Genomic DNA, 14,230 nt, shown 5'->3' with positions numbered 1-14,230 from the left:
CATGCCAACCCTGGCTCAGCCACAGAAGGGCTAGTTTAACCATGCCTGTTGCACCACAAATATCAGTGTTAGGAAAGATACCCCCAAAAAATCAAAGGAAGAAGAAAAAGACCCACTTGTACCAAAATATTTATAACAGTAATTTTTGTAGTAATAAAGTAGATGTGTATCAAATGGGGAATTGCTGAACAAATTAAGGCATAATGGAATATTATTGCTCTGAATGTAAATAGGACTGATTCAAAGAAACCTGGGAGAACTTGTATGAAGTGATGTGAATGAAATTAACTAGGAAAACAATTTATACGGTGAATATAACATTATAAAAGACAATGATTATGAAAGAAATATTTAAGAACTATACCAGTGTGCTGATCATCCATAACTACTGAAAACTGATAATGAATCATATTTTCTAACTCTTGGAAGAGTTGGCGAACTAAAGTGTAGAGTGAGACAGACATTTTCATACATAATTAATTTTTAAATTATATTTTATTTAGTTTATTACTGGAGGGAGTATTTTTGTTTTTGTTTATTGCCTGGAGTATGAGTGGGGAGAATTAAAGGGAGTAAGGAGTCAGTAGTTTATGATATTCCCCCCAAAAAAGAAAAGGAAGACAAGAATGTAATTGAATTATTTAGACATTACATGGAAGCAAACAGTAAGAAGTTCAGAAAGGGACTCAAATGAACAGGGCAGTACTGGAACTGCCATGTTAAATTCAATATATACTTAAAAAAACCAAGCAGGATACAAAGTAGATATTCATGGTTCCATATACAGGTCTTTTCCTATTCTTATCTATATAAGGACCTGTTTATATTTATCACATTAATTGTAATAAAAAAGAAAACCAAAATATTTATAACATTTTCTTTTAATTGTTTTGTTGTTCTTTATATTCACATTATTTTAGTCATTATATTTATTATTTTGCCAGTTATGCTTATTTCATTTTCACTTACTTCACAATGATTTCACTTCTTTTTCATTGCCTTTTTATTGTTATCTAGAAGTCAGAACTAGAACGCAGGTTTTTTGACTTTTAGTCCAACGCTCTCCTAATATCCAATCTTGGTTCACAAGATCAAAGATTCTTAATCATTTTTATTTCATGGGTTCCTTTGGCAGTCTGTTGAAATTTATAAAACTTTTCTCAGAATAATTTAGTTAGAGGTTACTGAAAAGAGTTAATTTTTCCCTACTCAAGTTAATGTATTTTCTAAAATGAATTGACAGACTTTTTATGGGTACATGGATCCCAGTTGAATAGCCTTTGTAGTAGATTACTCAGTTCTGAATTTTATTTTATTTAAATAGAGCAAATCTTAAAGTAGTTGTATCAGCTAATTACTTTTTGACCCACTTATGACAGAAATTTGTTGATTTTTTTCATTTCTAGTAGTCAGAGTAAAAATGACATATGCCATAGTTTATAGTGTAATTTAAAAACTATAAATTCATGAATATGCTGGAATAGATATGACCAGAATATATTTAAGTATAGTTATCACAATTTCACACTTAAAACATTCATCTTTAACAAACACCAATCTGGACACATTTATGTATAGGAAAGTATTTTGTGGATGCTATATTTTAGTACTATGTTTCTCAGTTATGAATCTAAAATTATACATTTTCTTGATTTTTTTTTAGTCTATATCAAGTTCCATGTTTATTTCAATCAAATACATTTTCTTTAAAAAATAGTTTACATATTCTCTTATAAGAAATGTTTCTTCCTTTGAAGTGGCTACCACTAACTACTTGGTGAAAATGAGGTAAAGAAGTGGTTTCTCACTTTGGTTTTCATTGCATTATAAATAAATTATTAATCTATTTAATATTTTTTATCTTTATAATTTCCTTCGGAGAATTTTCACTAATAATGTCAGTCATGTCTTGGGCATCTCATTCTGATTTTTCCTTTTGTAATAACAAAGGCAAAGAAGACCTATGAACAGAAGTGCAAAGATAAAGATGATGCAGAACAGGCAGTTCATCGGAATGCAAATATAGCAACTCCAAAGCAACAAGAGAAGGTAACTAGAAAGACTTTTTTCCCCCCTGACACACCTTCTTAATTGACCTAAATCATGAGCTTAAAAATTAAAGAGAAATAATATGAGGTCTAAATATTGGTTGAAGGTAACTAAGAATTATTTTTTAACAAGTATAATTAATATTAGTTATTGCTATCATCTACCTTCAAAGTCACTGTTATTCAAAGAACACTAGTGATATTATTGATATTTTATATGAATGATACTTTCATGTGGGAAGGATGAAATATCCATTTAATTTTGCAACATAAATGTGTAAAATAAAGATTTCTAGCAATCAGAAGATAGGATTACTTTTGTACTTAAGACAGTAACAAGTGGAAAAGGGAACATGATGAATACCTTGGGATTCTTTAAAAAAATTTTTTTAATTGAAGTTTTTTATTTTCAAAACATATGCAAGTATAATGTCCAGGCTAACTCTCTGGAGGGCCTCAGGATCAGTCGGAGTCCAAATCAATCAAAGTCTTTGGTCTTTGGGGGAAAAGTGAAGGAGGCAGGCAAGCTGCCATGAGGCTTGCCAAAGATGAATCCTGGATTCTGGGGTCCGAAGCCTCAAGCCTCCCTCCTCCTCATCCTGCAGACAAGTGACCTTGACCTCTCTCCCCCAGTCCTCCAATCTTTGCCTACGATTACCTCACCACCATACATTTAGCAAGCACCAATGGTGAGGAGAACCATCACATCACCATCTCATCTAAATATATGTATATAGAACAATTATCTCACATCAAATAGGTAATTAGCCTTAAGTGCGCTGCAGCCTCAGATTCAAGTACACCTTTTTGGAGTTTTAGCCCTTTACATGCAAGGATAATTTACCGTTGAAAAATCTTGTGTTCCAATTTTTTCCTCTCTTTCCCTCACTCTCTCCCCTAGATGGCAGGTAGTCCAATATATGTTAAATATAATACAAATATGTTAAACCCAATATAGGCATACATATTTATACAATTATCTTACTGCACAAGAAAACTCAAATCAAAAAGAAAAAAAATGAGAAAGAAAATAAAATTCAAGTAAACCATAACAAAAAGAGTGAAAATGCTATGTTGTGGTCCACACTCAGATCCCACAATCTTCTCTCTGGATTTAGATGGCTCTCATCATTACAAGATTATTGGAACTGGCCTGAATCATCTCATTGTTTTGCCTTGGGATTCTAAAGATAAGATTAAGACTCAAAGTGAACTTGTTTTTATGATTACAACTTCTAACTGCTCTGATCACTCAATAGTGCACCTAGTTTTGAGGACTGACTCAGCATGAAGGATCATCTGGAGAATTGACCTTGTGCTCATAGTCTCACATGACTATACAGCAATGTGTCAAGTATTGCAAATAAACAAAAGGGATATGAATTTTTAGTACAAGAAAGTAAATATGGAATCATGGATGCCAAAAGAACTTGATACAATGGGATTTGGAGGTAGTATTCTTCAATGGAAGAGTTTAACGTTTTCAAAATGAACAGATCAAACAGGAGGGGTGGTAGAGTAGCATTGTAGTGCAAGAAAATAAAGACATCAAATCTATAGACCTGTTGGATGAGGTGAGGGGAAGCATGGTAGAGAACATTAGCCTAAACATCAAAAAGGAGAAGTACACATAACCTTGATATGGAAACACAAGCATAACCAGGCTATTCTGAAGCTAGCATGAAATGGCTTGAAAGAGTCAATAATTAAAATTTCAATGTGAGCGTTTACAAATGAGAAGTCAGCAAATGCTACAAATTAGAAAATTTGTTCTGTTGATTGTGTAGACTTGAGAATTAGTGCAAATTAAACCTAAAAGTGTTTTGTATATACATTAAACATTTGTCAGCATATCCCTGAGCATATTCCAACTAAAGTAATTTATTGGTTACATAATAATTCAAATCTTGTTGAAATAATATATAAGGGATTGGTGGCATAGGAACAGTGTTGTAATGGATAATTTCAAGGAAGTTCATTTTATTGGAGTTTTACAATGCATGGTTTGGTTATAATTCATTAACTGTTTTGTGATATAGAATGATAAAGAGCTTGGTTGAAAAATCATTGTGTATCCTTGGATTATTGTGATAGATAAGAAAATAATGGACAGTTTCATTTATAGCTGAGGTTTTAGAGAAGAGAAAAAACCCATAGGAATTGGAAAATTCAGAGAAAATACTGATATGATTTCATGGTCAATTCTCTGACTGGAAAAATGTACAAAAATGATTGTGTACATATAATGTTCTAGAGAAGAGTAGTACAATCCAATAAGAATCATATTAGGAGTACTAATGGCCAAAATACTGAAATTTCCTAAGAATTATAAGAACAACAACATTTTAGTTTGTTGGTGACAAGACAAAAACAGAAGATATAAATTCACTTATTCAAGTTTGTAGAAAAATGATAGATAATAGAAAAACAATACCTATTGTGTTTGTTTCTTTCTTCTCCTCCCCCCACCCCACCCCCACATCAAAAATAATGCTCTTGGGGTAGCTGGATGGCGTAGTAGATAGAGTGCTGGCCTTGGAGTTAGGCCCATTCAAATGTGACTTCAGACTTGACACTTACTTGCTCTGTGTCCTTAGAAAGTCACTTAGCCCCAATTGCCTTGGGGAGAAAAAAAATTGTGTTCTTCAGATTGGGAAAGACAGAACAAGGGGGACTAAGGAAAATTAAAAGCCAAAATAAATAGCAATTGATAAGAGTACCCATTACTGCCTTAACAGTTCAGATTTCATGAAATACTGAGAAACCTTTGAATATGATTACTATACTTTGAAGAATCCATGATGAATAAGAAAGATGCTGCTGGAATTAGAGTATTGGAACACATAATAGCTTGTCTAAAAGAAATTTGGGGATTAGGAGTAAATAGTGCTAAGCAGTCAAGAAGTAGTTAAATACTCTACCTGCCAGGCATTGGTACTAAGTGCTGGGAATGCAAACACAATCTTGGGCTGTGTTAAGAGAAGCTTCATGTCTAGGACTAGGTGGTTCCTATTGTTCTGAGTCCTTGTCAGACCACCTTTGAAACATGATATTCAGTTCTAGTACCATGTATTGGGAAGGACACTGTTAAACTAGAGAGCATCCAGACTTGGGAAATGAGGGTAATAAAAGTTTGGGTCTTGGCATGCCAGGATGAATTGCAGGAACTAGGGATAATTATGTTTGAGAAGAAAAGACATAGGCAAGACTTGTTTTCAAGTATTTAAAAGGGCCATCACATGGGATGGCCATCAAGAAAGACCTAGTTGCTAATGGATTGAATGATTTTATAAGTTTCTCATTCTCTTTTTGTTTTCAAAGCTCTTTGTGAAACTGGCCACTTCAAAGACTGCTGTAGAAGATTCTGGTGAGTGAGGTTATCTTTATAATCACATTCATTAAATATTTAATATGTGCTGGACACTATGCTAGATACCAGTGATATAAATTCAGAAATAATATAGTTTCTGCCATTAAGGAGCTTGTATTCTATTAAGGTTGGGGATTGCATACTACATATTCATAAATAAATAAATATAGGATATAAACGAAATAGATAAACAGTAATATTTTAAGATAGAGTAGTAACAGAGAAATCTCTTAATGCATGTTATATATTTTACAGGGTTATGGGGCATTTTTTCTTTGCACTCCCTGTGCATCTCACATATAGGATATTCTTTCTTCTGGTAGAAGGAAAAGGAAGGAGTTGATTTCGTTTTTCACTATTCTAGAGACTCATTTTTAGTAAAAGGTTGGCCTTGGGAGTTTTTGATATAAACAGGATGCTAAAAAAGGAAAAGAGCTAATGGAATGAGCCCTAGATGATGAACTTATTCTTATAGAAGCCCTTAGAAAAAGCACTGGGATTGGACACTAAGAACTTGGGTCAGAATCCAACTATGCAATTTACTACCAATGTTACCCTAAGCAAGTCATTTCCCCTTATTGGACTTCTGTTCCCTCATCTACAAAAATGAGTAGATTTTGGAATAGATGGACTAGATGACACTGTCCACTGCAAGGAAAGTAGTATGGTCAAAGGTTGATGATGTATCTCCTCCCTTTTCGTTCCTTGGCATTTCAAGTGGAATGTTTCAGTGAGGAAAAAAAAAAACTTCTTGTCATACTGCATTCCTCAAAGTTTGTTATTGTCTGGGAGAGGAGTATTGTGGCATCTGCTTTGTGATTGATCTACTGGGGAACTCTGCTTTTAACAAGATACAAGGGAGAACCTTGTACTTTTGCAAAGGACTTCTCTCAATTCAATAGTGATCATTTTATTTCTATTTGGAATCTTCTTTATCAGATAATTTTTCCTTGAAATATGTCTGGGCTTTTTGTTGTTGTTCATGGCTTTCAGGTAATCTGATTTCTCCTTGATCTATTTTCCAGGTCAATTGTTTTTCCTATGAGATATTTCACATTTTCTTCTATTTTTTCAGTCTTTTAGTTTTTTGTGTTATTGTTTTTTGATGTCTCATGGAGTCATTAGTTTGTTCTTGACCAATTCTAACTCAGTTCTAACCTTTATTCCTACACATAATCCTGTAGTAGAACAAACCACAGTAGAACAGCAAAACCCATAGGGAGCCAGCAGTTGAGTTATTATGAACCTGTAGAACTTCCCAACAGACTAATGGTGACTGAATCTAGCAGCAGTCTATAGACACTCAACCATACACAATCCAACAGATCTAAACCATGTCATGAACTTGTAGTGACCAAGAAGGCAGTGAACACATCTTGCCCCAGATCACACTTTGGAAGCACCAAAAAATTATAGGCCCCCAGACTGAATTGTGAAAGCAGTCAAAAGATCTAAAAAGAAAGTTCGGACCAGATGCTCCCAAGAAGTGAGCAGGCCCTAATACTAATATAAAATCCAAAGTCAAGAAAGACTAGAAAAATGAGCAAAATAAAAGAACCTTACAAGAAAAATCTACTATTGTGACAGGAAAGTTCAAGATACATACACAAAGAAAGACAATTACTTGTAAAATTTAAAAGCAAAGCCTCATAAGAAAATGCAGATTGGATATAAATCCAATAGTAATTTAAATCTAGCTTCAGCTGTGTGAATGATCAAATCACTTAAATTTTTATCTGTATCAGTTTTCTCATCTGTAAAATAGGGATAAAATAGAACTTACAATCCAGTTGTAATGATCAAATAAGATAATATTTATAAACTGCTTAGCACATAGTGCCTGACACATAGTAGGCACTTTTAAAATACTTGTTTCCTTTCCATCCCTCTTATTAGCAAAAGTACTGATGAGAAATGTTTTTTTCACAGATAGAAAGAAGGACTGAAGGGCTATTATGAGAGGTTGAAATTAGGCAGGAGGGAAAAGTTTTACTTTTAAACTGAGAAAGGAGCCTAGGAAGGAACTAGTAATGAGCTAATTCAAGAAAAGGGCATTGCTACCTCTGAATTGAATTTAATCCTGAGCAGTTGGAGCCTTGTCTGGTGCACTGACCCATTTAAACAAAGAGCTACTTGAATAATTTTATGCTTTCTCTACCACTGTTAGTACAGCTTGATAAATTTCCCCTTTCTCATTTCATTCTCCTTCTCTGCCTCATAGCTGCATGGAGAATTGGCATCACTCTTGGAAGTTTCCAACTCTTTAAATTTTATTTGTTGTATATACTTATATGATGGATTTATTTCTAGATAATTACATTTATTATTATTGCATTTTTAGAGACTATAAGGGACTGGACCATAGAAAGGCAGAAATAAGGGAAAAAGGAAATTCATGGATTCAGAAAAAAGCCTTGATCTTATATTAAGGTGTACTCTTTCTTTCTCCCTCCTTCCCCTATGTTTTTCCCACAAAAGGGCTTCCCTTGGAAAAATGAGGCTATTCATGGCTTCTAATTCCCAATTTCACAGGAAGACCATGAGGATTAAGGAAATAATAATGTCCACATTATACTTAACATTCTTTGAAGAATGACAGTACTGTAACTAAACAGAATTTCTAATTTCATTTTTTAAAAACAGAATCATCATCTTTTGTCTCGCTAATTTCTATTTCTCTTACAGACAAAACATACTTGTTGAACATCAGTTTGTTGGAGAAGATAAGGGAAGACTGGCAGAATGAACACATCAAAGCCTGTGAGGTAAATTTTTCAAGAAACTATTTCAGATATGAGGGGTTGCTTCTGAAAATTGACAAGTAAGTAAAGGCTTTTCTCTATGAAGACACTGCAGTTGTCATAGAATTGTAATATGTAGGATATGGAAAAGACTTTATAGGACATATAGGATGATGCCTGCCTAGTGTCTCTCTCTCACTGACTCTTATTTGAGAGATGATATAGAGCACCAGTGAGAGGATAGGACTTGACCAAAGTCTTTTTTTTTTTTTTTTTTTTTGAGTCTGGAGTTAAGTGACTTGCCCAGGGTCACACAGCTAAGAAGTATTAAGTGTCTGAGACCAGATTTGAACTCGGGTCCTCCTGAATTCAAGGCTGGTGCTCTATCCACTGCGTGGGCCACCTAGCTGCCCCCTTGACCAAAGTCTTAAAGGTGGAAGAATTGGAACTAAAACTCAAATTTCTGGATTCCCAGTTCTTTCTGCTTAAACTTTCAGAATATTAAAGCAACTAGAACCTGGCTTTCTGTTTTCAAAATTTTCTCTTTCAATGTCTTCTAATCTTTCTTAGAACATATTTCCTTTCAATTACATTCAGGATTTTTGAATAGAATTGATTCTCAATTATCCACAGCAAAGGAAAGAATTGAAGCTTTGGTGCTGGTAAAACAAAGTAGCAGCTAATCCAAAAAACATTTATTTTTATTCTGGGTATTTATGTGAATAAATACACATGCATATATGCATAAATCCATATATGTGTGTGTATATGCATATATATGTATAAATAAAACACATATGCAAGTGTATGTATAGATTACCTTTGAAGACAAGAAGACCTGGAATCAAATCTGCCGTGACTCATACTGGCTGCAGCATCTTAATTTCCCAGTGCTCTTGTTAACTTTTTAAGACTCTAAGTTAAAGCTAGTGATTTGCATTCATGAAGGGAGTTTACCTACTAGAAGTTCCCCCAAATCAAAAAAGTCACAAGTCCAGGAATCTTTTTCTCAATTTGGAAGAAGGTTTAGATATGTTGTACAGTTGTTTTACTTATGTTTGACTCTTTGTGATCCTATTTGTAGTATTTTTGGCAAAGAGATTAGAGTGGTTTGTCTTTCCTTTCTCTAGTTCATTTTAACAATGAAGAACTAAGGCAAACAAGATTAAATTCATCTAGTTAGGAAGTGTTTAGAGGCCAAATTTGAATTCATGAAGATGATTTCAGGACCTGTACTTTACCTACTGTGCCACTTAGCTGTCTATATAGAAGCAGATATAAAGTGAACTATATATATTTATTTCTACTGCCTATATTTATGTTTTCTATCTATCAATATAGATACTAAGAGGGAGCAGCTAGGTGGCACAGTGGATAGAGCACCAGCCCTGAATTCAGGAGGACCCGAGTTCAAATGTGGTATTAGACACTTAACACTTCCTAGTTGTGTGACCCTGGGCAACCCATTTAACCCCAGCCTCAGGAAAAAAAAAAAAAAAAAAAAAAAAGATACTAAGAGGCAGCAAGGAATTGTAGTGGATAGAGTGCTGGGACTAGAAGCAGAAAAAGTTGAGTTTAAATCCTAACATTTATTAGCTGTATGGTCTTGGAAAAGGTGCTTAACCTCTATTTGACTCAGTTTTCTTCATCGTAAAATGAGAACAAAAATAGTACTTATTTCCCAGGATAGTTGTAAAGATCAAATAAAATAATGTTTGTAAAGTATTTAGCACAATACCTGGCACATATATAGGCACTATATAAATGCTAGCTGTTATCACCACTATCATTATCATCATATTAGGAATATATTCTTAGAATATTTTCCCTTCTGCCCCTCCAAATCTCGATCATGCCCTCAATTCTGATCAAAGCTTCCATTTAGTCATCTAACATTTATGAAGATGGGAGAAAGAAGAAAGACCACAAAAGGAAGGCAAAATAGATGTCTGGATCAATTTACACTCATTAAAAATGAAAAATAATATTTGAATTTGTTTTGCCAACTTTTAAAACATTTTTTTCATATGCATTTTCATTATTCAAAATACCTCTGTGAGGTACATAGGCCAGGTGATGTTTTCCACAATTTCCAAATGAAGAAATTAAGGCAGAGTGATGAAGCATATTTTCCCAAGTTGCATAACATCTGTGGCCAAGTCAGGACAATAATCCAAATCACCTGACCTAGTCTGGAAGTTTTTTTTTTTTAATTAACGTATCCTATTGTTTCTCAAAAATGGAGGTGGGTGACATAAATTCCATTAAAAAAACAAACAAAACTAGAGTTTTGGATCCTTTCCTTCTAATACTGTTTCTAATTATAATTGTTATTAAAATTAACTTTCATTCTCTGAGTACATAACTAAATGGAAGGAGGGAGCTGGCGTAGGAGGTTACTAGTGATAGAAGGAAGCCAGTTTGGGTTTATTATACAAATTGGGCAATGCATATTGATCATGAATTTTCTTTCCTTAAGTTACTCGCTGCCAATCTAAAGACTAAGCATACGATCCTCTTTCTCTGAATAAATGTACATCAATTTATATGTCTCCTTAGTTCTTTGAGATCCAAGAATGTGAACGAATAAACTATTTCCGTAATGCATTGTGGCAACACATGAATCAACTCTCACATCAATGTGTCATAAGTGATGGGGTAAGTAGGCAGTGTCATTTCCAGATCTGTTAGGTAGCTATTGTACAGAATTGTAAAGTCTTAGAACTACAAGCATGGTGAAGTGGAAAGTGAGTTGGATTTGTAGTCAAAAGATCTGAGTTCAAATTCTGTCCTTCCACTTACTATCTTACCTGTATGTCTTTGGGCATACATTATCTCTTTGGGCTTCAGTTCCCTTAAAAGGACAGGAGATCAGACTCAATGGCATATCTCTAAGAGGCCTTCTAGTTTTAGGCCCTCTATCCTACAGAAGATAATTTAGAGATCATCTAGTCTAGATATTCATTTTACCAATGAAGAAACTGAGATCCAGAGAAGGGAACTGACTTACTTATCCTTTTATACTGAGTCAATACAGAACTGAAATTACAAACAAGGTCTTTTGTTTGTTTCCTGGTCTAATACTCCATCTGAAGATAAGTTCATCTATAGATAGTAGAATTCAATTGTCTAAACTTTTTCCTTCTAAAATTAATAAGTATCAACAAAAACAATTGAGCATTCAAAATAAGTACAAAAATATGAATAAAACTATAACCATACTATGCCATACAATTTTTATTAATAGCTTTTTATTTTCAAAATACATGCAAAAATAATTTTCAACATTCAACCTTGCAAAACATTGTGTTCCAAAATTTTTCCCCTGCCTTTCCCCCACCCCTCTCCCCTAAACAACAAGTAATCCAATATCGGTTAAACATGTGCAGTTCTTCTAAACATATTTCCACATTTATCATGCTGTACAAAAAAAATAAGATCAAAAAGGGAAAAAATGAGAAAGAAAAAGAAAAGCAAGCAAACACCACCAAAAAAAGTGAAAATACTTTATTATAATCCACATTCAGTCCCCATATTCCTCTTTCTGGTATCTCATACATTGTAACAAAGAAAACAAATGAACAAATGCATTCCTGAAAAGAGAAATGTGGTCATCGTCTCTTTCCTTCTCTCATCTTTAAAGTGAAGAGCAATCTTAAAATCTGGACATTAAAGCATCTAAAAAGCAAAGGGAATCATTTAAGTGGAGCTTGGTTGTTTGAAATGCATACCAAGCTGTTCTTATAAGATGGATTCATCAAAGATTGGAAATTCTGGAAATGGAGGTTGTTGCCTCTTCTGTAAGCACAACTATAAGAGTCAGGTGATGAAGGAACTTTAAATTGAGATATTATAGATTATAAAACTTGGATTTGCCATGACATTTCTTTGCCTCTGGATCTTTCATCCCAATCTGGGGACCTGATCAACTGACTTGGAAATCTGACTATAGCACCTGTGACATGCACTGCACTGTCCTAGGCACCTTGGAAGTATTCAAAAGATCATAATGCAGAATTGCTTCTTTGAAAGAACTGACTGGGGAAATGAGAGACATGCATAAAAAGTTAAGTAAAAAATATGAAGGTTTCATAACATTGCAAGATAGAAGCCCCAGAGATGTCACAAGGCAGGGGGAGAATAAGTGCCAAAGAAGTAATTTAGAGTTGTAGTTCTTAAAAAAGTAATCTGGGGAGCAGGAAGATCTTCCTTTTAGGGTTATAAGTTACAGTACTTTCATAATACTACTAAAATGTTTAAACTCCTAAAAATGTAAATGTTGATAAATATAACCCACATAAACAAGTTTGTTGGGGAGTAAAGGGCTTCTAAGATCATAAAGTTTTTTTAGGAGGTTTAGGCCCAGGGCAGAGAGGCCAGCTTTGGTTAGATTCTGTCAGGAGTATGGTCAAGACCTGGAAAGGTTCCATTTTGGTTTGGAAAAAGCATTTTCAGTGCTTTGTTTTGGGTTAAGCTACACAAACTAATAAATTATTTTTGACATAATTTGAGTTTGTATACTATGTCAGTATTAATTTTTTTCCATTTTTTCTCAAAACTTATAAACCAAGTTTTTGGTTTAAAAGATCTGTAATAGTTTAGGTTTGAGCCAGGCTTGAAGCATACTTGAAGCTCTTGGACGGGTCAGTGCATCTGACTCAACTAAGTGCGTTGAGACAGGATTGGGACCTTAGATCCCATCTAATCCAAAGTGCTCATTTTCCAGATGAAGTTACTGTGGTGAGAAGTAAATTCTTTGTTGGAAGTTTCACATCAAGCTTTTTTTTGATCCTAGTTTTCTTTGGACTAACAACATCAGACTTAACCTGCATGTTCCTTTTTACCCATAAAATCACCTTTTTGACAAGTAATGCAATAGCCTCACTTATGTTAGGCACAGGGTGAAAGCTTTGGGGAAGGTACAGACAACATGATTTGTCAGCTGATTGGGTTTATGGAGTGAGTGATGGTGAAGAAAGACCTGACACTAAGGCTGAGAACTTGGGTGTTGGGAAGGATGGTAGTGCCCTCATCAGAAGGAAGAAAATTTGGAAGTGAAATGAGTTTGGGGTGACAAGTAACATGTTTTGTTCAAAAATGTTAACATTTTTTGTTAAGAATTTCAGAGTTAAAGATCTTTGACATAGTCTTTGTTTAAAGATTTTGATGTCTAGTGATTTTAGGTATGTTGTGCTGATGAGTGGTTAAGTTAGAATAGTGAATTGTGCTGATGGATGTGGCCCTCTTCAACAATGAGATGAACCAAATCAATTCCAATAGTGCAGTAATGAATTGAACCAGCTACACCCAGCAAAAGAACTCTGGGAGATGACTATGAACCACTACATAGAATTTCCAAATCCTCCATTTTTGTCCACCTGCATTTTTTATTTCCTTCATAGTCTAATTTTACACTATTTCAAAGTCTGATTCTTATTGTACAGCAAAATAACTGTTTGGACATGTGCATATATATATATATATATATATATATATATATATATATATATATATATATATATATATAATTTAACTTATACTTTAACATATCTAACATATATTGGTCAACCTGCCATCTGGGGGAAAGGGTGGGGGGAAGGAGGGGAAAAGTTGGAACAAAAGGTTTTGCAATTGTCAATGCTGAAAAATTACCAATGCATATATCTTGTAAATAAAAAGCTATAATAAAAAATAAATACATTTATTAAATAAATTAAATTCATTAAATTAATGGACTAATATCTAAATCCTTAAGGTAAATTTATCAAAAACATGAAAAAAGTAATACCAATTGTAGAAGAACTTCATATTCCTCTTTCAGAGGAGAAAAATAAGTAAGGAAAATGCATATCCAAATAAATAGCTTATTGTAAAAAGAGATTTAAGAGACAAAAAATATTTCCTTTTAGTGCCATTAAATTATATGCTACAGATCATTATATAGCATCACTAATGATTATATCTCATGTTTTAGAGAATAAATAAATCATAAAGAAAAAGAATAGTGAATTGAGGGCATAGGAATAGGATGAAAATTTTTACTTCAAAATAAAATTGTAATAACATTTTTT

At 33.7% G+C, this 14,230-nt stretch overlaps 1 protein-coding gene across 2 annotated transcripts in view; it reads left to right on the top strand.

Moving 5' to 3' along the window:
* The window catches only part of PSTPIP2 (proline-serine-threonine phosphatase interacting protein 2), a 60,125-nt gene that overhangs the window by 38,439 nt on the left and 7,456 nt on the right, over positions 1 to 14,230 (top strand). For both annotated transcript variants that reach the window (XM_074279280.1, XM_074279279.1), the window contains exons 7-10: positions 1,951 to 2,049; positions 5,370 to 5,415; positions 8,104 to 8,183; positions 10,719 to 10,817. In XM_074279280.1, coding sequence (XP_074135381.1) covers positions 1,951 to 2,049; positions 5,370 to 5,415; positions 8,104 to 8,183; positions 10,719 to 10,817 — 324 coding nt within the window. The remainder of the gene's footprint in view (positions 1 to 1,950; positions 2,050 to 5,369; positions 5,416 to 8,103; positions 8,184 to 10,718; positions 10,818 to 14,230) is intronic.

The sequence above is a fragment of the Sminthopsis crassicaudata genome, chromosome 1 (assembly GCF_048593235.1).
Source record: "Sminthopsis crassicaudata isolate SCR6 chromosome 1, ASM4859323v1, whole genome shotgun sequence".
NCBI classification, from domain to species: domain Eukaryota; kingdom Metazoa; phylum Chordata; class Mammalia; order Dasyuromorphia; family Dasyuridae; genus Sminthopsis; species Sminthopsis crassicaudata.
This window is presented reverse-complemented; position numbering and strand designations above follow the sequence as displayed.